Source organism: Diadema antillarum, unplaced genomic scaffold, assembly GCF_040938485.1.
Source record: "Diadema antillarum isolate AM-2024a unplaced genomic scaffold, OU_Dant_1.0 seq00000802_RagTag, whole genome shotgun sequence".
In the NCBI taxonomy this organism is placed as follows: Eukaryota; Metazoa; Echinodermata; class Echinoidea; order Diadematoida; family Diadematidae; genus Diadema; species Diadema antillarum.
The window spans coordinates 739,755-766,403 of record NW_027271684.1 but is presented as its reverse complement, the minus strand read 5'-3'; the positions used below and the strand labels follow the sequence as shown (position 1 = coordinate 766,403).

Here is a 26,649-nt window from a genome sequence, read left to right as displayed (position 1 = left end):
TAAAGGCGTATTGCTATATAGAGAAGTAACAGGAAGAGGGACTTTTCTTAGACACTGAGGGGCAAATTTCATAGCATCGCAGGGAGATGTCATAAATATAGAAACATTTGAATATAAACAAATACTTACAAATACGCACATTTTAGTTTTGACTACTTCCTTTTTATGCATGAAAAGCACATGCCCCTCAAGTGTTAGTGCAGTAGTTATATACCCTTGCTTCTATGTGCTGGCAGACTTATTGCCAATTAAGAGAAAAGAAAAAATCCCATGGAACCCCATGTATAGTCATTAAATCCTGAATTTTTTCATTACTTCATGAGTAGCCACCTCACATCAATCAAACAGCCACATTTAACAACTGGCAGCTTGTTCACAAATTTTGAGTGATAAATGTGTCAAGCCCAGTTCCTGGTAACAACGGAAACATATGATAATTTTCTGGAATAAAAAAATCAGAAAAATAAAATGAGAGCACAAGGTGATCAGAATTCCTCCATGAAGATAAGAAAAAAATATCTAGACTGCCACATATCTGCCTACCTACGCCTAGATGTAACTTTCGTTGTAAATTACACGGACTGTCATTGTCTATACAGTGTACTCCTGTCATAACGAACATACAGCTGTAGTTGTAACAAAATTCTCATTATGATGAAGTAAAAATTCATGCCCCCAAATACTGATCAGTACACCTCTACCTACTTCACTGTTTGGCTATAATGAAATTTCCATACAACAAAAGAAAACTGGTAGTCCCAAGGACTTTGTAATAAAAGGAGTTGCCTGTACCAAAGATAACTACACGGCCTCAGCCAGTGATGTACTGTACATTTAGGTGGTCCATTGCTTTTGCTAGGCTTTACTTCCCATCTCACTAGCAATGCTGCATTTTGCATGTCATATTTCGTGCAATCACTACTTTCACGAAGTTTGTGAGTCAACTGGTATGCATCAAATTAATAACACGCACAAAAAAAAAAAAATGCCTCCCATAACACAAAGGCATTGCATTATCATCTCCAAGTTCAGAAATCATTATCCATCTTCTGAAAAGGGAGACATCCACTCTAAATGCAGAAATTATTGCAATACATTATTTTTTGCATATTTCATGCAACTTTTGACTAGCGTGAATTCTAAAACCAGCAAAATATATCTTCACATTCTTCTGTACACATTTTGCATGGATTGACAGTTGCGCAGAGCAAATTCAAGATCAGTGCGAAAATTTATCACATGAAAATGTCAAATTTTAGTGTATTCTGTCACAGTAATTTCAGACAGCCAATTCAACCATGTACGCAATAACGTCTTACAGTTCAGGTCAGTGAAGGTCAGATAAGCAGAGACTGATACACACACACACACACACACACACAGACTCAAACACAGACACACAAACAGACACACATGACTTTGAGCAACAAGTGAGAAATAGCTACCACTTCGTGGAAAGCTTCACTCCCTCTATAGGCGATGGAGCTGCAATAACAAATTGTATCAACCAGGCACATCGTACATACGGCACAACCAGGTTAAAACATAATGCCTCCGGTGACACTTTGTGGCGGAGGCATAAAAAACATACACTCAGAGAAAATGAAAAAAATCTTGTAAGATATCAATCTACTCACGATGTGGCACCAAACTGACACTGCTGGTCATGAAAACCCTTCCACAACCTGGTAGGGGAAAACAAATCCTGCATCTTGTATGCTCAGAAAGGAGACACACATTGACAAACCACTGACTGAAAGGAAGGCCTATTAGAAACTCTCATAGAGTTATAAGTCAAAGGTCCAAAGTCAACGTTTGACCTTCCGCACACCAGGACACTCTTGATGGATGTCGCATGACGACAGGTGGAGCGAGTGCGGGAGAAACGGGTCGGACCTGTGAGTTGCTATGTCAGCACAAGAGTTGCGTCGCTGGGGGGTGGGGGGGGGGTAGGTGTGCCCCCCTTTACAACCTCGCAAAAGTTCTCACATTCTCCTGTTGCCCCCATGATGCATGTGTTGCTGCTGCCGTCGGAACTTGAGCCTCAGCATGTCCAGCTCAGACCGGCATCTCTTGTGCATTTCTAGGAGACTCTCCTACAAACAAACAAACAAACATACAAGTTTGTAAATATAAACAAACAAACAAACAAACACAAACATGTCGGGAAAAGGAACCAGTGGAACTCGAACCTGTCATCTACTGCTTTCCGGGCAGCGACACTACCACCAGGCTGTCCCTGGTTGCCGGTAGTGACACGATGAACATGGAACAAATACCCAAGCTCCGAAATTCCGACATTGTTATGTTAAGTAGTCCAAGGCGGACAAGGCATATTAAATGAAAGAAAGATATTATTCAAAGGGGTGAAGGTTCAAATGTGAGTTTCTTTACTTTGTCTCCCTCTATAAATTAAATTTGTTTGTTAATCTACAGATCAGCAGTTGCGATCTTGACAAATTTAATTTGCAGAGGGAGACAAAGTGAAGAAACTCGCATTTGAACCGTCACCCCTCTGAATAATATCTTTCTTTCAAACTAACACAAGTTTGTAAATGGCACCTTTAGGCCCAAGACACTCTTCTTTCACCCTAACTGTACCCTATTCGATCAGGTAAAAGAATGAACATACTGCAGACTAGAACCTGAATAAATCAATTTCGCTTCTCTTTATCTTTGAAGCTGGGTTTCTTTCACTTGGAATTCTTTTTTTTTCAGAATGTGGTGAACACAAATGACTATGAAGTGACATAGAAATTTTGATGTGTGATAACTGCACAAAATTCTTATTGACCCAATACTTCGTATCCAGTTTGGATGGATTTTGGGTGATTAATGCAATACTGTAAAATGAGGAATGTTCGCGTGCATTTTAATTTTCTGAATTTCGCGAGAGCTAAGATTCGTGAAATTAAAATGCACATGAAAGTTCTTGTCTACACTATATGCACTGAATACCAGTGGCAATTCACAAAAATTTCATGCCACGAAAAAGGCTGTTGGCTCCAATTCGCAAAAATTTCATGCTGCCAATATATTGTTTTACAGTATAGAGACAATTAAACTTATGGGCTGGGGCTTTGACATTTTCTAGTCAGGAAATGAAGAGATATTATTAAAAAAGTTCATTTTCTTTCTTTTAAGAGAGCCTCTTGCAAAGTCAGGGAGACTTAAATGTGTACATACCTTCTCTCCCTGCAGAGTGTTGAACTCTTCCAGTAGTCTGAAGCTGGCTTGCTTGTCCTTCCAGTCCTGGTCCAGTGCTTCTGCCAGCTCTTTCCTGCAACGACATGAAAGGCAAATTTGTGTCTTCAAAAAGAAATCCCCTTGAAACATGGTATCACTCACTCACTCACTCACTAATTTACTCACTCAATTACTCAGTCATTCATTTGTGACCCACTACTACAGATTTTCTGAAAATGACATGGCAATATTCCCTTACTCTTCCACTTTAATTTCATATATAACATGACTCATGAAAGCACTCAGTTGCGGAGATATCGATGATTTTGTTAGCGCATGTCGAGTGGTTTAGGAAATCAGCGTTTCGAGAAAACCGCCTTCAAAGTTTTCCTTCCGATCCTTCCGATCAAGGGGAGGCAAGCCAGTTTAAGTTTCCACCTCTTGACAATAGAAGGTATGCTCCTAGCAACCTCCACGATGTTCATTCAAGCTTAGCACCAGCGGTCTATGCACGACCAATCAATAACCAGGATACCATGCACTGACCATTACGATTATACGATCACTTCCTCGTTGCTAGGGGTGGAGTCTAGCTGCAGTGCTAAATCCAAATCTTCAGACGCGTTTCTGTTCCGTTGAAAGTCTGAAAATCATGGCCCAGGAGAATGCCAATTTCCTGCCTTTCCTTTGATCATTTAGCTTTGAATTTCAGCAGATGATAGAAAATACATTAGACTACACAAGGCAAGTGAGGTAATGTGTCTCGCCCACAAACATACAACACCTTTTTTAAAATTTTGTTCACAAATGGACCTATGGATCAAAAGTTAGGAGTCATAATTAAATGCACAGTACATTGGGCCCTAAAAGTTCACTGACCCCTGCCTGTGACCGTTGACCTTGTGGTGACCATCAACTCCCCAAGGTTCATCTACCATCCAAGTTTGGTCACAAATAGACTTACGGATCAAAAGTTATGACCCATAATCAAAACGCGCCCTAAAAACTTAACATTGGGCCCTAAAAGTTCATTGACCCCTGTCTGTGACCTTTGACATTGTGGTGAACATCAACTCCCAAAGGTACATCTACCATCCAAGTTTGGTCACAAATAGACTTACGGATCAAAATTTATGGTCCATAATCGAAACAAGCCCTAAAAACTTAACATTGGGCCCTAAAAATTAATTGACCCCTGCCTGTGACCTGTGACCTTGTGGTGACCACAACTCCCCAAGAGACATCTACCACCCAAGCTTAGTCACAAACGGACTTATGGATCAAAAGTTATGACCCATAATCGAAACGCCCCCTAAAAACTTAACATTGGCCCCTAAAAGTTCATTGACCCCTGCCTGTGACCTTTAACCTTGAGGTGACCTTCATACTTGGTAAAAGGTAAAACTTTGTTTGACCACTCTTCCCTCCAGGTTTGATTCAAATTGAAGCCCAGAGTACAGAGTTATTCAAGTTTTTATAGCGTTACGGACAGATGACGGACAGACGCCGCAGGCTAACCCTTAGTCTCCTCTCACCTCCGATGGGCTCGACAAAAATTATGCCAAAAACAGAAATTCAATTGTTTTGACCGATTTTCAAACTTGACTTTCAGCCGTCAGCAACTTTAGGATCCTTTTTGTTGCGGCGGGTCACATTTACTCACTTAATTACTCCCTCCCTCACTCACTCATTTACTCACTTAATTACTCAGTCACTCATTTACTCACTTAATTACTCAGTCACTCATTTACTCACTCAATTACTCAGTCACTCATTCACTCCCTACAAGTAACTCAATCACTCATGCATTCACTCACTCACTAACTCACTCAAGCGATCTATCCATCCATCCATCAATCCATCATAAACAATCAATCAAATGATAAATCAATTAATCAAACACGAACTACTAAAATCAGGCTTTAGACTGCACTTAATATGGTCATTCATACACAGAATGACAACTATGCAATTTGACTTAAGCAAAAATCTATCACAATAAAAATAGATAAAAAATTAATTGTTCTGGAGCGTATATAAACAAGATTGTATGTCTTACACAAGAGTGACATTCGAAGTGTGTCCATAATTTAGGATTAAAGTTCTGAAATTACGCCTTTCATGCTCTGCTTTGTGTTCCCCATTCTTTGTGTCACTTCAAGAACGATTCATTTCAAGCACACAATGCACTTCATATGTGGCACAAGCCAAGAAGGACTGAGTGAAATCATGATGAGCACTTATTTTATCATCTCAGTAATTTTGACAAACAATATTGACTTACCACCACATCACGTTACAGTGACCACGAAAACAATAGTCAAAGATGCAACAAGGCATTAAAGCCACAAAATACTCACTTGCGTGTATGTAGGAGAGCTAATTCTGTTTGCACTCTAAGGTAATCCTTGGCCATCTAAAGGGACAAAAAGAATACAAAATCAAAATAACACCTCTTAGTACAGCAATTTTACTTTATCAACAATAATAATACAATAGTCTTTCATCTGAATGAACAACTATGCACATTCTAGACCATTCATGCATCTTAAATCTAAATAAAAATATTGAAGGCTTATGTAACCATATCTATCCACCCCCTAAAGAAGAAGATATATAATATATATACATTATCTGATCATTGAATATGCTTACATTTGGATCTCTAAGTTGAATACAGACTTAACAAACTGCAAAGAACTTGAAATTACATCTCATTTATTGGACATCACTTCTTACTCTAACATGTATGGCACCAAATCTTTGGTTGGGTCCCAATGAAATGATCGATTCAAGTGCCTTGCAGCCGCATTCTGTGATAAGGCATCAATAATCAAGGAAGGTTTGGTTCTAAGGGATCACTGTGGTGATGTGAATAATAAGGCACTCAGACTTTTGTGGGGAATGACCTCCTGCGTGCATCATTCACTTTATCGACCTTGAGTCACAAGTATCAAAGGTTTAACTGGCAATGCCATTCGTGATAACAATGGCGGGGCCGTAAGAGATGAAGAGAACTCAAACACTGAAGATGCTAGCCCAGGTAAGTGAATCCTTATCACAGCCACAATTCATCTGCTGTAAATAATTCTGCATTCGCCCAAAATGACCAAATATTAATATGGAATTTGCAAACAAAGACTTCATCTCATCTTCCCCTGGTACAGTCCCTTTTGCATTATCATTAGAAGTTTGTCTTCTATAGTTGGTGCGTTTGATTAGTAAAATCCTGATGTTAGTCTTCATACTTACCCTCATGTGCTCATCAAAAATTTCCACTGATTCCTTTGAATTTGGATTTGGTGGAAGAGGCTAGAAGTAAATGAAATAAAAGTAAAGAAAGAAAATCAATTCTGTACTTAAGTGAAAAAATACAAGGAACAAATATGCTAACCCATTAATGTCAAATAACCTTTTGCATGTGAAGTGAATGCAAATGTTATCACACAAAACCTATAATAACTGACAATATACCTCCACACCACATTTGAATGATAATCCAGGGTGCAACAACCAAGTCCTTACATTCATAATGATAAACATACTTGGAACTGTCTTTCAGGTCTAGGCAACCTTTGACCCTGTAACAGAAGCATCCATGAGGGCAATCCCACCAAAGGACTGTTTTACCAGTGGCATGCCTCTACACAAAATTGGAAAAGATTTTCAGTCAATGACATAGCCTGTAGAGCACACCCAAGCACACCTTCCAGAATTTACCTTGTTGCCTATTGGAATTCCTTGGGCGATATCACAAATAGGCAGCTAATTCTACCCAAGATACACCTTAATGGCCAATTTGAATGAAATCTACTTACGAACATGGTAACTAAAGCACACACAAGAAATGCTTAAACACTACCACTGCTTTAGCCATTTGGGCAGCTAAACAAGAAAGAAAGGATTTTTCTTTTTCTTCGTTTGATTGTTTGTTTTAAGTCGGCAGTAAACATAATCAAGAAGACCAAAATGTCAAGAGTAATATGTCTGCACTAACCTGTAAGTGATGATCAAGAGTACTGTATGCCATTGATATGTCAGTGTCTTCACCTGCATAAGGGAGGGGGGAGGAACAACATCAATTTAAGACAAAGAATAGTGGCTGCTGTGAGTTATAATACATACCTCTGGTTATACAAGTTATTTGCATGTCAATTCAATCCACTGAAATATGTAAAAAGAGAAATATTACATATGTCAGCTTCAATATCATTCATTGCCTCACACATTGGCAAATGTACAGCTGTGAGGAGCTTGTACTCATTGTTCTGTGAGAAATATTCACACTGATTTCAAAAGTTGAAGTCATATGAACACTCTTTTCCAATGACCTCTTATGATTTGTTTTGTATATCTTCTGTCAAACTAAATTTAGAGTTGCAACATTATGATTATGACAAAGCTGATCAAAAAATCAACTTCAGCAACTGTGTAGACAGGAAGCTTATTCACCACTGGACGTAATAAAGGTGTGATACTTTGTTCAGCAGAGAATGCTTTCTCACACTTCTTTTTCTTGGAAGATTAATTACTGTATACATTGACAGATTTTAAGTATTGTCATGGGATATCTTTAATGTGATGTAGGGAGCGGAGAATAATGTGTGCATACTTTTTACTCGACTGCTGGATGCCCTTTGGTCTAATGACTGGCTGCGGTCGAAGCGTCCCTGGCCAGACCCACTGCTGCTCGAGACCGATGACCCGCCCTGGCCCATGCGGCTCTCCAGCACTGCATGTTGGGAAGTGAAATCTTGTTGGTGGGGTTGAAGCGCGGAGAAGTCCGGCCGCAGCTCGCTGGAGCTGTGCCGGTGGAACTGGGAGGGTGAGGTGGAGGTGAGGGAAGGGGATTGGAACTCGCCAAACGAGGCCGGTCTGGGGCGCGGTGCGTCCAGGACGCTGAGGTCACTGGGTACGGAGACGGAATGGTGAGGAGGGCGGAGGTTGGGAGAGGGAGAGGTCTGCTGCACCACGTCGGCAGCGGAGTGGCTGTGAGTGGGATGATGTGTGACGGGGGAGGTAGTGGTGACCGGGGCGGGGCTTTTCGTCAGTGGGGACGGGGAAGCCGGAATGATCACGGTTTGTGGGGGTGTGGCTTGTGTGGGTTTGGTTGGGAGGGGAGGCAGGCCAGTCATATCAAGGATCTGCCCATAGGAATTAGAGCGACGGTGTGTCTGGGTGGGAAGTTCTGCGAAGAATACGCATATTAGCCACACAGAGAACAAGCAACACACGACAGGGAAAAGAAAACAAAGGGAAACAAAGAGACATACTTTTAACATGCAACATCCTCAACAGCAAACACTTGCAAATAATGCAAACATACTGTACATGACAGGGTGTATAAAATGATAACACATCTGAAAGAAAAGGGGAAATGCAATTTGGTTCTCATGACTATCCACAGTTGGTTGGTTAACATTTAGCAGCCCACAGAGATAAACAATCATAATCTCATAAATACTTCAAAAGCACCACTGTCATTTTGTCTTCTTGTTTTAGTTTGATAAAATCCATCCAATGAAATTGCATACACAAGTACATGAATAACTCTTTGCATTCTTTGATTTCAGTTGTACGGCCTCAGGTGGGATTCACATTGGTTTTCACACTACATTCAACTTTCAGCTGACTTCAGTAAAAATGGAAAAATCATGCAAACAACAATAGAAGAGTAATCAGAATTGCAAAGAAAGAAGTGGAATTTTAAAGTTGACATAATATTCACAGAATATGTATGCTTCACAATACTCTCCTAGATGTTTGTTTGTACACAAAAATATCATTACTGAAATCATGCTTCTAATCAGTGATTGCGCAACTACAAGCACTTTTCCCTCAAGAGTATTAATCATCAGATTATTTCATGACCACAATGACCTGAAGTAGGAATAAGTCTTTACAGATTCTTTTTATGTCATGTACAAACACAAATATGTGTTTTATGAAGATTATGTGTGTGAGAGAGAAATATGAGGTGATGACATCATCACACACTATGCCAATTGGAGAATGTGGCTGCAACTAATATCACTCATTTTATCTCCAATTTTGATAAAACCTCCAACATATTGTTCAACTTTTATAATTTGCTCCATTCTATACAGCCAAGTTGAACAAGGTGTGAATTTGCACTTCAAAGTTCGATGAAAAAAGTTTGGGGCTCTATGCTTGTCAACCAACTTCACTCCATCAACTCTCTGTGCATTTGACATTTGTCACAAACCTTACAAGTCACTACAAGTGAACACACAAGCAACTGAAAAACTTATATTGTCAAACTGATGATAGCCTCTGAAATCTGACACTTCAAAATAAATATTAAGGCAAAAATTAAGGTTGAGAACTAGATATTTGATTGCAGAAATTACGACTGCAACAATGCTGATATCGTATCTTACAAATGTCAAGCAACCGAAACGGATTTCAAATGAAAAGAGTCAGCAAAAAAAATAAAGACATAACGTTGTGTTTGAGGGCAAATTTAACCCCCTGAAGAAATCCTTTCATCTGAATCAAATAAAATTTACATCATTCAAATATCAAGATAAGATAACAGTTATTAAGTTTAACAGTTGATAAGTTAGGATGATCCGATTTTAACAAGTTATGTATCACTTTAAGGCTTAGAACTCAATCTCTGAAACTCTGTAGATATGTGACAGTTTTGGCCTACTTTTTGTGGGTTTTGAGCTGGCCAGTCACACAGTGTTGTTGTTCTTATTTTTTGCTTTTAAACACAGGAATCAGGCATTGCTGATTGGTGTTCTTTGATAAGAAGTCTTGACTGAAATATATGGTGTATACTTTGTATTCATAATCCAAACCTATTATAAACGTGTGACATTCCGTCCAAGACAAATTCAGTATGTCCAAAGAATAAACTGGGAACTTTCACACATATGTTAACACACACTGTTTCAAGCTCCCATGCATTCAAAACACAAATAGGTTGTATGGTAAACACTCTTCACAGAACACACTAACTGCTAATTAATATAACAGCAGGGTAAATCCATGCATGCCTTTCACTCTGATTCCATCACACACTTGAACGTAAATGATGCCCTAAATGATATGCAGGGGCACAGACAAAAACAACAGTAATTGCCATACAGTTACATGCATTGTAGATGGTAAAGACCAATAGGATGGAGACTCATATCATCATTGCTCAACTGCAGCAAAGTGTATTATTTTCCCGATAATCGTTGGGAAAGAGATGACTGAAAATCGTACTGCTACAAGTCATATTCCAACTCTTTATCACTAAATAGGGAACATAAATATGATTTTGAAATAAATAGTAATAGCAGCAATAAGACTAATAATGATTTAATTATGAAAACTATAACTAATATTGTTTTATCATTCTCATCCTTATCAGTATCACAAAAGTAACCATTATTATAACTTTCATTATTCTTATCATTGCTATTATTCTTTATCATTATTATTATAATCATTATCATTATCATTATTGTTGCTGCTATTATTACTTTCACCATTATCATTATTATTGTCATTACTGTCATTGTTGGCATTACTATAACTTTTAAGTTACGATAATAATAAAGAAAATATACGATTTTGCCCAAATTGAAGACAGAATTTTTTCACCTGTGTTCCTATAACTCTCCATTTCAATGTGCCTGTGAAAGAGCATACTGTATAATCTTTGATCAAAAATGTTACTTTGCGCTTCTTTCTTTCTTTCTGGCTATCAGCTCCGACTTTTTCACAAACCGAATCTCATCTTACACTTTCTGATTCTGGGAAACCTTTGAAGCAGGAAAGATCCTTTGCAGCATCGGATAGGAAGTTAGCAGACAAGACAATCAGTTTTCATCATATTTGAACTCTAGTTGTATTGCATCTAAAAACAGCGTTATACTTAATTTCACTAATAATTAAATTTCAAATGGTAAACGAATCCAAATCAATCGTGCTGAGGAGAGAAAAGAACTACATCATGCGTAGTAGCCAGTGACCTCGAATCCTTAATGAAATATTAAAATATTAATGACAAAAAATGGATTTCCTTCATAATCATACAGGAACATGATCAATGCACAAAAGAAATTACATTGATGAATCTATGTTTCTTATATTTGGACAGTAGAACAACAGCAACATCAACAACAAAAAAGGTGGACTAGTGAAATGTATCTACCCCATCTGTAGGATGAAGCTACAAATACACTATAATGAACTTCCATTGCACAGGCACCCAATATGAGAAACTGACCACAGGGCTGCCAGCACTGCCGTCAAGGAAATAATTAGTGAGTTATAAGCATTTAAATGCTAAATGTAATCACATATGACATATAGGAATAAATATCTTTCAGGGATACTTTTGCAGAATCAAGGATGCCTGGCAGCTCTATCATCATATATCTTTTCCTTGTAAAGTCAGACAAATGTAGGTTTGCATGCTTTTTTGTATGTTCCTTAGTCTCTAGATGTGTGCAGTCAATGATTTTTAAACTAGGGCTACCTAAAGTGAATATGGGCCACAATTGTGGATCCAGGAACTTCCCCCAGTGAGGGCAGGACTCCTGGTCCCCACAATGCTTACTTGCGCTATTGTCCTCATCAACCCTCAGTTCTAGGTCCATGGAGTGCCTCTTCTTTTGCTCCTTGCCCAGCTCCAGGTTGCTCGGGATCTCTTCGAAGGCCAGCGGAGTCTCCACCTGCACACAAGGTTGGATTGAACCACTGTGAATACTTTGGGGCACCACCCAACACTGACTAATGTGTTTTAACTCTTTATGTGCCATGTTGTAACCCCCTGTGTGCCACATTACTCTGAGACAGCAATGTAGTCATGCTTTGGGAAAACATTCTGTTTTTCAAATCAATGTTACTTTCACAGATTTTTGTTACCCTGGACATGTAATGAGCAAAGTTGTAGAGAAAATACCAAGTTGTGCTTGGATGCAAATTGTATGACAAGTCTATGATTGTTTTTTTTTTTCTTTTTCAAATGACCAGTAGCTACATTACTGTAGAGGCATGACTTTTGCACACAAAAAAGTAACAGAAACTCAGAATTTACTCGCACATCCAGGAGAGAACATAGTCATTCACCACATAAAATGCAAGCTACGTACATGTGACCATTTGACCATTTGAGCAGAACATGCAAACTTGGCATGCCGTCGACTGAGTCAAGCGTGTGAACGTGGCTCCTAAAGAATTGATCGATTCGTCTACACCTCTCAATCATGAAAGGGGGGGGGGGGATGGAAGAGATCATCCTTCAGTGGGTGCATAAGGCAAGGTATGGTGAGGATTTTCATTTATAGATCCATCTTATCAAACCATATTTCCTGAAATTTTGTCAGCACCAGTATTTCATGCATATCATCTCTTTTGTGTCTACATTTATACATGATTTCTATTTGTACAATGTATTATTTGCACAATTTCTTGAAACATAGAGTAACATAATGAAGTGGATACTACTGTAGCGTCAAGGAAAAAATAATACTACAATGGTTCTATTTAAATCAAAACTTATTATGTATGCACTTTCCTTCAGCAATGATGGAAATCTTCATAGCAACAAAGTGCCAGATAACTAGGTACCACGGAATGTAGGTGTGAACGTCTCACTTGTAGCCTATGAAATGACAGAGGGCGTACTACCATCAAAGACTCAAACTAATTTACATTTTGTACTTCCTGAGGGCCATTGCTCACACTGGTACTGGAGTGAATGACTGTGTCACTGATAGTGCTCCCTCTAGAGTCCATGGATCGGTTGCTGGCTAGACTCATGTCGGCCGTCTGATCTGCCAGCTTGTCCACCAAGGCGTTGCTACCGGCTCCACCCTCTGTTCAGGGGACGATTTCACAGGGAAACATCACTTATCATTTATAATCTAAATGAATGGCACTGTCTTTGTATCACTCTGAGTCAAATTTCTGTTGCCCTTTCTGTTTTTTTTTTTTTCATTTTCATAATTATTTACACTGATTTAGTCTCAAAAAGGGGGAAGAGAGTGTCACATTTATCATTCAAAGACCCATTGGTGTGTGGATACCAAGAAGTAGGAATGGCCAAGATCAGATATATTTGAGAATCGACACGAAGAATCATGTACAGCTTTGCCACTGATCTCTATATAAGTATGCACACACAGCGAAAAGTCTCAACAGTCAACTGTTATCAATGAGCGTATGCTTCAATGATGCACGCCATTGCTGATGGGCATTATTCATGGTTTTTTAATGTACCCCTGTGGGCAGCAAATTTCATCAGGCCACTTTATACAAATCCCCACATTTCTGGGTCTCTAAACTGTATTCGTGATTGACAGTGAAATACCGACACATATCAAAATATCCTTTTTCACATATAGCTACTCCCATTATAACAAACACAGTGGTAACAAATTTCCAGTTATAATTCAGGTCCCAAAATTATTATCTACATTTTATATTCAGTGTATACTTAATTTGTTCAGTTATACTGAAATTGCAGTGCAACAAAAGAAACCTGCTGAAACTGAGGACCTCACCATAATGGGAGTTTCCAGTACTGATAGAGAGTTCTCATTCCTTTAAGTTCTCATTAGTGCATTACCTTCTTCTGTAACTTGTGGGTAGATAAGAGGTTGATCTGCTCCTTTAAAGAACTGTCGTATGACAAGAAGACAAATTGTTTTTATTCATAACTTTGCGAGAATGACACACAGCCAAAGAGCATACATACATGATGACGTACTGAGGTACAGTATACATTTGAACCTTCGTCTGAATGCCTCCTGAATGCACTTGGCATCTTCTGAATTCTTTTTGACCTATTGAGACATTATTCTTGCATTTCAGGTCAGGTGAAATTGACATCAGTGTTGTTTGACCATCAAGTTGCAGCTGTCTGAGGATATCATTTTTGGCTACACTTGATCCACATGAAATACATTCAAAACTGTGTAGAGATTTCTGTGCAGACAGTGAACAAATTTTGAGCATGGCTTCATGGCAAGTTGGCCATATGCGAAAAATCACAAAATGGTGTACTACAATGTAAAACTTAAGTAGGATCCTCGGTGTAAGATGAAACCAAACAATGTACCAAAAATTGGTTGGGTCAAAAAAATTTGAGTACCAAACATATGGTGGAAAAAAAGGTAGGCAAAGGTCACCTGAAACTTTTTCTTTATTGAGTACAAACTGGGAACAAGGATAAGATATTTGAAGTGAACAACACTGGTTTTTGAAAACTACGAAAGAAATTAAACAAAACTGCTAGCTTCACAAACTTGATTTACTGCAAAGCAGAAAAAGTGAAGGATGCAAAACCTGTTACTGTAAAGGTGGATATTTTCGCGCGACTAATTTTTCGCGCTTGGCCGGGTCAGAAGAGTTTCGCATGTTTTTAATTCCGCAGAATCAAGACATCATGCACAGGAACATATGGCATGCAAAAATATTTACGTGCTTTTATTTTCGCGCTAGTTTCTGGTTGCGCGAAATGTGCGAAAATTTCAACACCGCGAAAATTTCCACTTTTACAGTTAATTAGACACTGCAATAAGCTTGAACTTGCCGACGTACAACCAAACAGTATCTCACGCATGCTCATTCTAGATATTTACATTATATCTTCCATTCATCCAGATACTGCTGCTCATATGCAAACACATACCTGTCCAGTGATGTCTAAAGCCCGCCGCACACTATAAGACAGACTTTGGATCCAAAATAAATCACAATAGCCTCAGAATAAACATGCTTGTTATTTCAGATCCAAAGTCTGTCACTTGTATAGTCGGGAGTCATATACTGTAGTGTCCAGTGAGTCTAAACAAACCTGCATCAGATGTGACATTATCCTGACAACTTCGTGCATAGACGGCCTCTGCTGCGCTTCTTTTGACCAGCACCTGTGGCAAAATTAGAAGGGATTTTGTATCACTGAGCAAAGTTTGTGCTGACGGAAAGATGAAAATATTCCCTCATGACCCCACACATTTAACTCTTCACTGAAGAAATCAGTAAAAAAGAAAAAGCACAGAAATAGATGACCATGCTGGCAAAGCGTATCTATAGTATCTAGAGTCCATCAGCGACAGGACTTTCTATTCTTTCCTTCACTCCTAAAGGCATTTTAAATTATATTGGAATGGTAAAAATATTAAAGGGGCATAGTCCCGGTAGTGTAGAGGGCGCTGTTGATGATACTGCCGATCACTGTTAGCATTGACATGAAGATTACCGAAGTTGAGCTGTCATCAAGAGTAAAGTGCGTAGCTGTTGCTAAGTGACGTTGCCTTTGTTGTCTTCTCTGTGCATCGCGCAGTCTGTAGTAATGCCAGGGTGTGTGCATATGTGCTTGTTATTATGACATCACAAAAGAAGTTTGCTAAAGCTGTCATCCCCCTCAGCCAAATCATGAGCCGAACTGTGATCCGACCACTGACTACAGTGAATCGGACCTCTTCGGACTCGGGGAAGTGGGCCAAAGCGTAAGCGCTAAAGAGGAGTCCATAGCATAGGTCTCTATAGGAAACTTGCGCCATGCGCCCGTGTACGCATTTGACTAAAACACCGGGACCATGAACCTTTAACATTTTTGTTCAAGTGATGCCCATTGGATTTTATACATTTATATGCGTGACGGCACAAACTGTAAAGTTTGCTTGTGGCACCATTGCTCAAGGGACACAAATTGTTAATAAGACAACTTTGAATGATAATAAGACAGTGAAAAAACAATTACACAAAGATGGCATGACCCTAGTATGCATCATTCTCAACTCTGACATGGACATTGCATACATGCCCAGTAGCAAATTGTTTAACATTGAAATAGTGTTTTACATAAATAAGCTAGCAAGAACATTTATGTGCCATTGCCATTACATTTGTCTAAGACAACCATCGTACCATAGCTTAAACAGAATACTCACAAATCTGATGGATAAAAAAAAAATCAGTACTGTGTAGCAAACAAGCTGAATGAGGCTAACGTCTACAAGATACCTACAAATGTCATCAATTATTCATTTACTTCATTTCATAGCACACTGTGGTATGTAATGTAACACCATAAAATTTATCTGAAAGCCTGCTCAACATACAAATTACACAACAAAATTGATGCAAGGTTGAAATCTTCCACCTTCCCTGCTATAAGAACTCTGTATGTGTGCACTGAGTCCTGTATCCATAAAATCACTTCTTACCTGGTCATTAATTTTTCTAACGGCTTTGGTATATTTCGTATTAGTGGTGGCCTTCGACCTACAGAGAAAAACAGAACAGAAAAAAGAATGAAAAGGTACAAAGAATGAGAAAAAAACAAAAAGGAAAAAGCATGAAAATGGTAGACCATAATATCCCAAGCAAGTTAAGAATCTGAAGTAGATTCACTATACATTGTAGAAAGCACTCTGTTCAATGGCAAGAGTACAATTTTAGGACAGCTTTGTCTCGTTTTCATATTTCTCTTAAACGCATTAAATATGAACACAACCAAGCTTGGAAGAGCAATCTAAAGATCATATGCAGAATCTCATTAATAATGGAATAAATGCATGAAAATTTACATGCTGCAACATCCATACAGATTAGAACCTTAACAATCAGGGACTGAAAGATGTTTGTTGACAAAAATAATGGAATGAGAAGTATCCAAACATAAAGACAAGTGTATGAAAAGAATAAAAATATGTGGATTGTTACTTAATTTCAAAGTTTGAATTTCATTAAACAAAATTTATTTGACATTCTGCTGGGATGTCACAACAACCCTACCAATTACTTGACAGTGATATCTGTGGGCATACTTTATCTGTCCTGTATACATGATCAAGGTATACTTGCAACATCCTTGTTGTTGTTGGGGTTTTTGTTTTGTTTTTGTTTTTGTTCTACACAGGGATGAGTTGAAGGGGTACTCAGGACATCCCTATTAAATGGCACAGAAAGATTCACTGGAATTGTATCAGCATGGAATGCTGCCCCCCTCACCATTGTGCACGGCCCACATGATGCGGAAGGCCGGGCCGCCGATGTCATCGAACGGCTTCCTCCTGGAGATGACCTCCCAGAGTATTACACCCCAGCTGAACACATCGCACTTCTCACTGTATAGACTTCCTATAAGAGGCGCAAAAGTACAGGGGGAAAAGAGATTCAAGCCAACTGATCATGAATATGCCATTATGCACAGAGGATATGTATCTTAATATTTACATAATATAATTGGCCATGTATCCATTTGTTAAATGATGCTGCACTGTTTGAACATGGAACACAGATTTGAGAAATTGATTAGAAATCTATGCATTAATTTTTGCACTTTGTTCATTCACTTCTAAAAAAATGTATTTCTCATGATACTGTATAAGCCATACAACTGTACATCTAGAGTTTATTTTTTTTCACGTATTGGGACTTCCCAATAACTTCATTCTCGAATAACACTCGACTTGCAAACTTTGCCAACAATTAAAAAAAAAACACCACAGAATATATGGTGTATACAGTACTATAAGGTTTCATTTGATGTACTGTATTATTGTCATCTGCTTGGATATTTTTCTTTATCACTAGAATTGCAGCAGTGTACAACATGTATATATGATATAAGATAATCTACAAAGCTCAAGACTTATGCAGTTTTAGTTGCAGTCACAACAAATACATTTGCAGCATGACAGTTTTTGCCTTACGAGACCACTGGGACTTGAGCTGGCAACACTCACCCTCAAATACCTCTGGTGCCATCCAGGCTGCACTGCCTTTGTTGTTTGTCATGTAGGTTTGAAAATCACAAGCAGTGCCAAAGTCACAGATCTTCAAAACAGTCCCACCTGCCATCAACAAGAGGCTTGGAGAAGAAAACAAAAACCATAATATTACATTGATGTAGAAAAGTTAGTATTCATTTTCATACATTTCAATAGGTGCTGATGAAAAACCTGAAATAAATCTTGATAAGTGCCATTAATGTGTTGGATTAACATTGTGACGCCGACACAACAGTGCTATTTAAGTGCTTTGCGTTTACACCAAGGATGTGACTTTAAAGGGTTGGTATAGTTTTGATTGAGATGGGGCTTCACCAATCTTTTTTTTTATGATTATTCTTTTGAGTTAATGAAAAACCTCTTATGAAATATGAAGAAGCATATAAATGTTTTTGAAATGGCTGAGATATCCAAAAAAAAAGTGATCTTAATAAAAGGTGGGACCCACCATTTATTTGGATCACTTTGTTTTTACTGTGTTTTTGGATATCTCAGACATTTCAAAACTGATTTTCATCAAGTAAACTTTGAATTCCTCTTAAAATTGTGTGCTCTTCAACATTTCATAATCAAAAAGTGGTTTCTACATTGTAGGTATCTCGAAAAAAGTTAAAAGCCAAATCCTCATCTCAACCAATACTATACTAATCCTCTAATTCATGGCTGGAAGCATCACATTTATGATGAGCTAGACAAAATAATCTTCACCTAGATGATAATTTCCTTGCTAGACATACATGTATATAATGTAGATATCAGTGTCCCCATGATTTCATGAATTACAGTTTAAACATGGACAGATTAATACAAACTAACATGTGCATATACGCACACCCATGCACACATAGCCATCCACACAGACACATACCAATAGGTCCTACGTAACCTACACAGGCACAGATGTGCTAAAAAAACGCATACACTCAAACTAACAATAGGTACTTATGGGAGTACCCTGCTGTTTTCTCCCATATAGACAAATACTCCACTACAATGTCATCCCCCTCCCCCCACAGTGCCTGACTAAATAAAGCGAAACATAAGATGGAACCCACAATGTTACTCTTGTTCGTCCAGATACCCACACCCACATCCATCCCACAGACACATACACACATCTAACTTAGTGTGTATGCACACACAGACAAGTTTAAAAATAAATGCATCATACACACGCATTCACACGTCTGAACTACACTACACATGTTATCTGCCTACTTTGCTGGCTTGAGATCCCTGTGGATGAGTTTCTTTGGCTTCATGCAGTGGAGGTAGTCGACGCCCCGTGCACACTGGAGGGCCCAACTCATGGCGTGGGCTGCCTTATAGATAGGTTGAGGGGTGGTGCTGTGCAGCACATTGTACAGTGAGCCTCCCTCTGCGTACTCCATCACCAGGCAGACAGGTTGTGTGGTGGAAGCGCCATACAGTTTAACAATGTTTGGGTGGTCAACCCTGGACAGCTGACGAACCTGAAAGAGCAGGGGAGGATCTAGTTGATAATTCAGATTCACTTCGTATTTTATCATCACTCATCACAAATTCCGAGGACTAACATAGGCAAATTCAAGTGCATTCCTCAAAATGCATATTACAAGGTGTACGTATTTATCATACACTGATACAGCGTGAATCAGTATTCCAAAGTGATTTTGCATGAATGTTTCCTGATTTGTATAACATGGTATCAACAAGAATATGGATACTGAAAGGCACATGGACATGATGCAAGGATTACGCAACTGTTTAATGGCCTGACACTTAAAATTGTCTCAGTATAGTACTATCCTATGCAATACACATCATTTTTCAGTTACATTTCTTGCGCTATTTCTGAGATCGCAAAACCTGGGACACAAATCATGTTTGTAAATGAATGCAAATACTGTCATATCTTCCACTGTTGTTCTTCTTCTACATACACATGTGTATGGCTAATCCCCATTCCTTACTGGAACCTGGTATATCACATTCCCAGAACGTCAACTCATGTATACAAAAACCTGGTATACCACGTTCCCAAAATGTATTTTGACGTTTGCTGACCCTATTTGTATTCCCTTATAGTGTACTGTATAACAAAGAGTTTGCGAGCCCATCAGCTAATGCTCTATTCATAATCTCATGTCTGATCAATATTTCCCATTTGTTGATGCCACATGCATTTGACTGTGAAAAGGGGAAACATGTACTGCTTGACTGTCACACAGGGGGATTACCAACCTATCTGTTCTTTGTCGACCAGCAAAAATAATCTTGTTTGGGGGATTTAAAGGTTTGTGGAAGAAACAGGCTAAAAAGAGGGTAAATTGTATACGAATGGGAATATTGTACCTCAACTCTGAAGGCTTTGATTTCCTCCTCTGACTCGATCATCTTCACAGCAACATTCATGCCCCTCCATTTTGCCTTGCTGACCACTCCAAAGGCACCTTTTCCAACAACCTGGTGATGCAGAGAGGCAATCATGTGATAATACATTGTACCAAATCAGCACTTGACTTTACATTATTAACCTGTTGAGGACGGGCTGATTTTGCTACAACACACATTTCCCATAGACACTTGCCCAAGTATATTCGGGACTCGTCCTCAACAGGTTAAGTACCAAGGGCACACTTTCCCACTGCCATATATGTTGTAATTATGAGTGAAGCTTTAGTTGCCGAATTTTACAGGAATATTAATAACAGAAAAATAAAGTGTATCTTTTCAAATCTCAGAATTCTCAAAATGTATTATTTCTCTCCTGTAAGTGACAAGGTAACATGGGTTCACAGGAGAAAACAATGGACACATTTCCAATGTGCAACACAATGAATCATAATCTTCAAATTTGTCCTGTTTTGTTTTTGAAACAAATGAAAGATAAAACGCAGCAAACAAAGCATTCAAATGATTGCAATGTGGCACATGGACACATGTGTATTGTATGTGGAAGTGCTCTTTTCGAATCCAAACTCTGTCCTATTGTTTTTAAATGATCTACGTATAGAGTGGCTGATTTGTATCACTGCATGCCTGTACATACTCGGAATGTGATCTTCAGTTAGACTAAGCATGGGTACTGACTAACTGGCATTACATCTTGCACAGTAGGCCCTACATTATAAATTCAGTTTCAATTTCCCAAACCTGTCCTTCTATCCAACAGTACATTATTGTAGATTAAACTAAAATTTTGTGCAGTAAAAAGTAAAAGAAAGCCTTGCAACAGGGCTTATCACATACAGTTGTATGAATATTAAACAACAACAACAACAACACAGAGATACTACATTATCAGAACTTACGAGCAACCAAAATTAAAAAATAAATGTGAATTGAGTGAAAGCAGCAACGGTACATAGAATATAATGTATCATGTAAAAGTTTAAGGTAATCACACATATGTAATTGATTCAAAAGTTATTCAACTTTTTAAAGTATTGGTGTCCTCATCACTGGATGAGAAGACAGCCAGGGTGTCCTCCTGCCATACATGGGAAGTTTTGCATTTGTTATGTTTTTTAAAATAAAAAATGATCTGGTGCACATTTTTCTGTCATCTCACGATCCGCATGTGCGTAATTCACTATGTACATAGTTCATGGAGGCGTGGGAAGGGTGTGGAAAGGGGCATTGCCCTTCAACATATGGAAGCTAAATAGCATCTCCTATATCAAAATCGAAATTCTACAATTTGGTGCACACTTTGGTGAATTTTCCCCAATATTTAAATAAAAAGTAAGAAAATTAGTATTTGGGGGCAGTGTGAACGGCTAAATCATACAGCTTGTATCTATCACCTTTTGATCCATATGGGCGTCTTCACTGTGTACTAAGTTAATGGACGTGGATCGAATGGGAGGGTGACTGTGGGAAGGGATGTCTCCTCCCTAAAGAGGGAGCTTTTGCATTGTTAAAATTGAAATTCAACTATTGGGCCCCATTTCATAAAAGATGTTAGGATAGCAACTTTTGCTGGAATGGCAACTTCCAATAGCGACAGCCAATCAGGAAGCTGGATTCTTGTTGTTACCATGACAATTGCCACTCTACAGAGACTCCAACCCCCTGCACCTTCTGATCTGGAGATTCTCCTGCCTGAAACCCCTAGCAAACGGGAGACTCCAAGTTGATGTGCGCGAAGCGCGAAATTCCTTGCGGCCGGGGTCCAGTCTAGGGTTCTAGATGCTCTCTCGTGCTATCTAAGGCTTAGTTTTCAACATACGATATGACAATAAGTAAGAAATCCTTTCCAACGGGAGACGCAGAGCCAGGGCGGGAGAAATCAAATCTCAAGCGGGAGCACGGGAGATTTTGCAAAAATGGGCTTTCGGCGGGAGATCTCCCGTCGAAAGCAGGAGAGTTGGAGTTTCTGACTCTAGGAAGAGTTGCTATCATATCAACTTTTTATGAAATGGAGCCCTGGCACACATTTTGGTGGATTATGATTAAAAAAAAAAATAATAAATCACAAATTTATAATATTTTGAACAGTCCCGCAAATCTATAAAAAATGGTAACAAAATAGAAAAACAAGAAGAAGCTTATCAAGCTTTGAAAATTAAGGTAAGACAATCCCCCCACACCCATTGCTGCCTATGTTGCGCACACATTGCCTTATGATCAAAATACCGCATGGAATCTCCCAATAAGAATTTGGGACTTTCAGCAAACTGCAACTTTCATTACGTCAACACACTCTGATTCCACTGATAACTGTCCTTCTTACAAATTTACTGTAAGTCTCATCACCTTGCATCAACTACTTGAATGGGTGGATGGCAAATACCTTTTCATTACCTCGAATCACCTACTACCCAATGTGTTTGTAGTTCTGTCTAAATTTACAGAGGAAAAATCTAAGGCATTGCCCACATCACCGTGAATTGTTAAACAGTACAGTACAGTACAGGGGTATCTCTCTGACATCCGTGTTCTGTAAACTCCTGGAGCTGCTCATAAAACCACACATAGAGGAGACTCTTCGCAGATCGAACGTGCCAGATGAACTGCAAAGTGGATTCCAGGAAGACCACTCATGTATTTTATGCTACTGGCAAGCACTCTTAACATCGTCATTGAGAGTAACTCACTCAACAAGATGCAAACCTTTGTGGCCTACCTAGATGCAGCAAAGGCCTTCGATACTGTATGGCACAATGGCCTGCTACTAAAGCTCTTCAAAGCAGGTGTGCATGGAAGCCTCTGGCTACTCGTGAGGAATCTGTACAAAGGCCTGACGGCCAAGGTCTGGTGGAACGGCAGAACAAGCAAATCCTTTCATGTGAGGCAAGGAGTCAGACAAGGCGGAATCCTATCCCCTCTGCTCTACCTGGTGTATATCAATGGTCTCATCACAAGACTTCGGGACTCTGGGCTCGGCTCATCTGTACATTCTATCTACACTGGTATACTGGTTCTGGCAGATGACGTTGCGCTTGTCAGCAGAGGAGCTGAACAGCATGCTCCAGATAGTGTATGAATACTCCACTAAGTGGAGATACACTATCAATGCTGCCAAGAGTGCCGTCATCATCACTGGACCAGGACCTCAGACAACACACATGTGGCAGCTTGGACCAGATACCATACCACAGGTAGACAAGCACCCCCACCTTGGTATTATCCGTTCTACCGGTAACCATGACCCTAGTCCTAAGATGATATCCACGGCCAACAAGACCCTGTACGCACTTACAGGAATAGGCACCTTCTGCATGGGACTCACACCAACTGTCATAGCTTCCCTATGGGAGCGCTTCTGCCTACCACGTATGACCTACGGATCGGAAGTAATGTACCTCACAAAGGCAGCCATGAATCGCCTAGACAAGGCCCAGGAGACCTTATTCAAAACCCTGTTAGGACTTCCTCGTTCCACAGCCAACGAATCTGTGCACATATTGACCAGGCTTCCCAATGTTTCTGACAAAATTGCCATACTCCGGCTCAGGCTGCTCGGGAAGATGATCACACTAACACCCACCAGGGTCGAGTACCGTCTGTTCCAGCACATGCTGTGCCATCACCCAGGCTCCAAAACAACCAAAGCCTTCAAGACCCTTCTTCAACAGTACAACCTTCCACCCTTAGAAGATGTCATGTACATGCCCACCACTTTCCAGCAGTGGAAGAAGATCACCAATGCGGCAGTCCTGGGTCACAGAGAAAACAAATCCAAAGAGGCAATGGCCACCAAGTCCACACTTTACCTCCTCAGTTCCTTGGACCCCGCTCAGGTATCTACCCTCCTCCCCGCCAGACTGGACTGGCATTCTCTTCGACGGGCAGTACCAGTTAAATGTCAGCTGCTTTGTGGAGTCTATCCCACTAACACCCATCTAACTCTGGTTGGGAAGCTACAGAACACTAGACGCCCCTGTCAGATGCCCAAAGATGAGACCATCACTCATCTCCTTGGGGAGTGCGAGCTGTACGCCAAGGAGAGGAAGATCTATATCTCTCACCTACCAGAAAGATTGCGGAAATTGCTCTCCCAGACGCCCCAAGATAAGCAAGCTACATTCACTGCCAGCCTAATACTGACTGGAACAAGTGACCCCAATATTTCCCAGGAAGAAGCTGCAATTCTGCACATCTACTCCCTTTGCTTCCTAGCTGCTATGCATGTGATCCGCTCATCCATGACATTATAACCTCCTCATACTTGCTGCTTAATATGTTGCTTCATTTTGTCTTCCTCATCTCTCTGCTCTTTGCTGTTATCTATTGTGTTGACTCTTGTCTGCTGTCTCCGGCTTGACCCATGACCACATTAGTACATTGCGACCATTGTATTACTAAATTTCTGCGAATCTAACGCAGTTCTCCAGGACTGGAGGAAGTCAACAAAAGAAGAAGAAGTAAATTTAAAAACATGCTCAATGATATACAAGCAGCTTGCTATACTGTTCCAAAATAAAAATTTAATCAAAATGAAAGCAAAACTAAAAATCAAACCTCACTTGAAGTCTGCCTGCCACCCCTTCCCACAATTAAATATGAATGTGTAATAGTTACTGACTTCTACAGTTCATTCTGGAACTAAATTCATCCTCATTCATTTGTAATTTATATATGATGGTTCACACTGTTTCTAAACAATACACATCAATTCAACACTAAACAAACAGTAAATTTTAACGCAATTCCGCGCAAGCTGAACATCATTCAACCACAACGGCGTCCAAAATTTGACCACCTACTACAGTCCTGTACAGGTGTACATGTAGAAACCTGATATGGGCGGCTTGCTTTTGATTCAATTTAATTAAATTATGCTTTTTATACGCAAGGTCAAACCTTGGTGCATCCGCACCATGGTGCGGATGCCGACATTATTAAATTAATAGATATAGACTCTAGACTCTAGATATTCACAATATTGTTCTAAATTAGAATTTAGATTTAGACCGTAGAGATTCTACTCTAGATGTATCTACTTTAAATATACATGTTTGCAAGCCTTATGGCTTCAATTTTTACCAATAAAAAAAGGACGTGTAGACCGCCTAGTTTATTGATGTGTGTTGAGAGTTGGGTTCTGCCTCTCGTCTTGGACCGCCCTACGCCTAAATTTACGGATCACTCACTCATCAAGTCTGAAAGCTTAACTTTCTATGCATAATTACGAGATTCGGCGGGTCAGTCAAATTGCGAGTTTAGGTAGAGGTTTAAATGCGCAGATGCTAAATAAACCATACCCAGGCAGGCAGTGCAGCACTGCAACGCAGCAATGCAAGTCAATCAGCTAAGTCACTAGACCTACTCAAGATCATCATTCACTCAGAAAAAACTTTGAACACTACATGATTTGTATTATTAGGGACTAAAGAGTTCCTAGTCCCTCACACCCTCGACATACCTTTTCAAATTCTATTTGATTGAAATCGACTTCTTCGGTGAAACTAATCTGGGATTCCAAGCGAGCCATTCTTCATCGTTACTTCTCAGGTGTGCATATGTCCTGAAAATCAGCTGAAACCACGCATTTACGATATTTACTGGATCATTCGTCACATCTGGAAGGAATGGGGGAGTCCCGTAAACATTCGTCTAGCTATATTTTGCGTTAACTCCCAATTTTCCTAATTTTCCTTTTTTTACCAATATAATTTGTATGCAATAAATATTGAGTGCAAAAATATATTTTTGGAATTTGCTTAATAATTTTGTTTTAAAACATATCTTTAATTGATTAATTAATTAAACTTACTCGTTCCTTCAAATTGACAATAAACATCTGTCAATATCGCAAAGCATGCTGGGACTCAAATTCCTATGTTCGTAAATTTCGGGATAGAGTGAGCTCGTGACTCACACCAAATTCAGGTGAGTATCTACATTTTCGTAGAATTATTTTGACATATCGTAGAACTGTAGTGGTGACTTCGGTTTTCGTTTGTTCTCTCTGCATTTTATATACTCAAGTTAGTCTGAACTACAACGAAATATTAATGTTAACTCGGTGGCCAGCGCTGTGTTTCCATGCCCACCGACGACGCTTTCTTGGGATTCCCTGTATCTACAGCTCGTGCACGCAAAGTGTAGGGGAAGCTGAGCCAGCGCAACCGGCCTCGAGCTCGGCAAACTTGTGCTGCTGCGGCGGTGTACCCGCGCGCGCATGAGCTGGTATTTGCAGCATGCTGCGGGTTCAATTGTGCACTGTGTTTCACAAAGAATTGAAGGCATTCTTCAAAGTGAAGAT

At 39.5% G+C, this 26,649-nt stretch overlaps 2 protein-coding genes across 2 annotated transcripts in view; one reads left to right on the top strand and one right to left on the bottom strand.

The window, feature by feature from the left end:
* Positions 1 to 1,985: 1,985 nt before the first annotated feature.
* On the bottom strand, positions 1,986 to 25,961 carry LOC139739501 (mitogen-activated protein kinase kinase kinase 7-like). Its single transcript, XM_071650106.1, has 16 exons — positions 25,807 to 25,961; positions 20,289 to 20,399; positions 19,173 to 19,426; positions 17,910 to 18,034; positions 17,173 to 17,301; positions 16,386 to 16,443; positions 15,011 to 15,083; positions 13,781 to 13,832; positions 12,865 to 13,028; positions 11,768 to 11,882; positions 7,799 to 8,374; positions 7,184 to 7,236; positions 6,439 to 6,498; positions 5,547 to 5,602; positions 3,187 to 3,280; positions 1,986 to 2,096 (listed from the first exon to the last, which is right to left on the bottom strand). Exons 1-16 carry the CDS (start codon positions 25,873 to 25,875, stop codon positions 1,986 to 1,988), a joined length of 2,100 nt encoding a protein of 699 aa, XP_071506207.1. The 5' UTR covers positions 25,876 to 25,961.
* Positions 25,962 to 26,429: 468 nt separating this feature from the next.
* The window catches only part of LOC139739500 (intraflagellar transport protein 88 homolog), a 38,486-nt gene continuing 38,266 nt past the window's right edge, over positions 26,430 to 26,649 (top strand). Inside the window, exon 1 of the mRNA XM_071650105.1 lies at positions 26,430 to 26,488. Coding sequence (XP_071506206.1) covers positions 26,430 to 26,488 — 59 coding nt within the window. The remainder of the gene's footprint in view (positions 26,489 to 26,649) is intronic.

Coding starts and splice junctions, on each gene's coding strand:
- LOC139739501 (XM_071650106.1), bottom strand. CDS start 25,875: ATGGCTCGCTTGGAATCCCAGATTAGTTTCACCGAAGAAGTCGATTTC. Junction 13,029..13,780: donor CCCACAAGTTACAGAAGAAG/GTAATGCACTAA, acceptor TCCCCTGAACAG/AGGGTGGAGCCGGTAGCAAC. Junction 3,281..5,546: donor GCTCTCCTACATACACGCAA/GTGAGTATTTTG, acceptor ATGTCGTTGCAG/GAAAGAGCTGGCAGAAGCAC.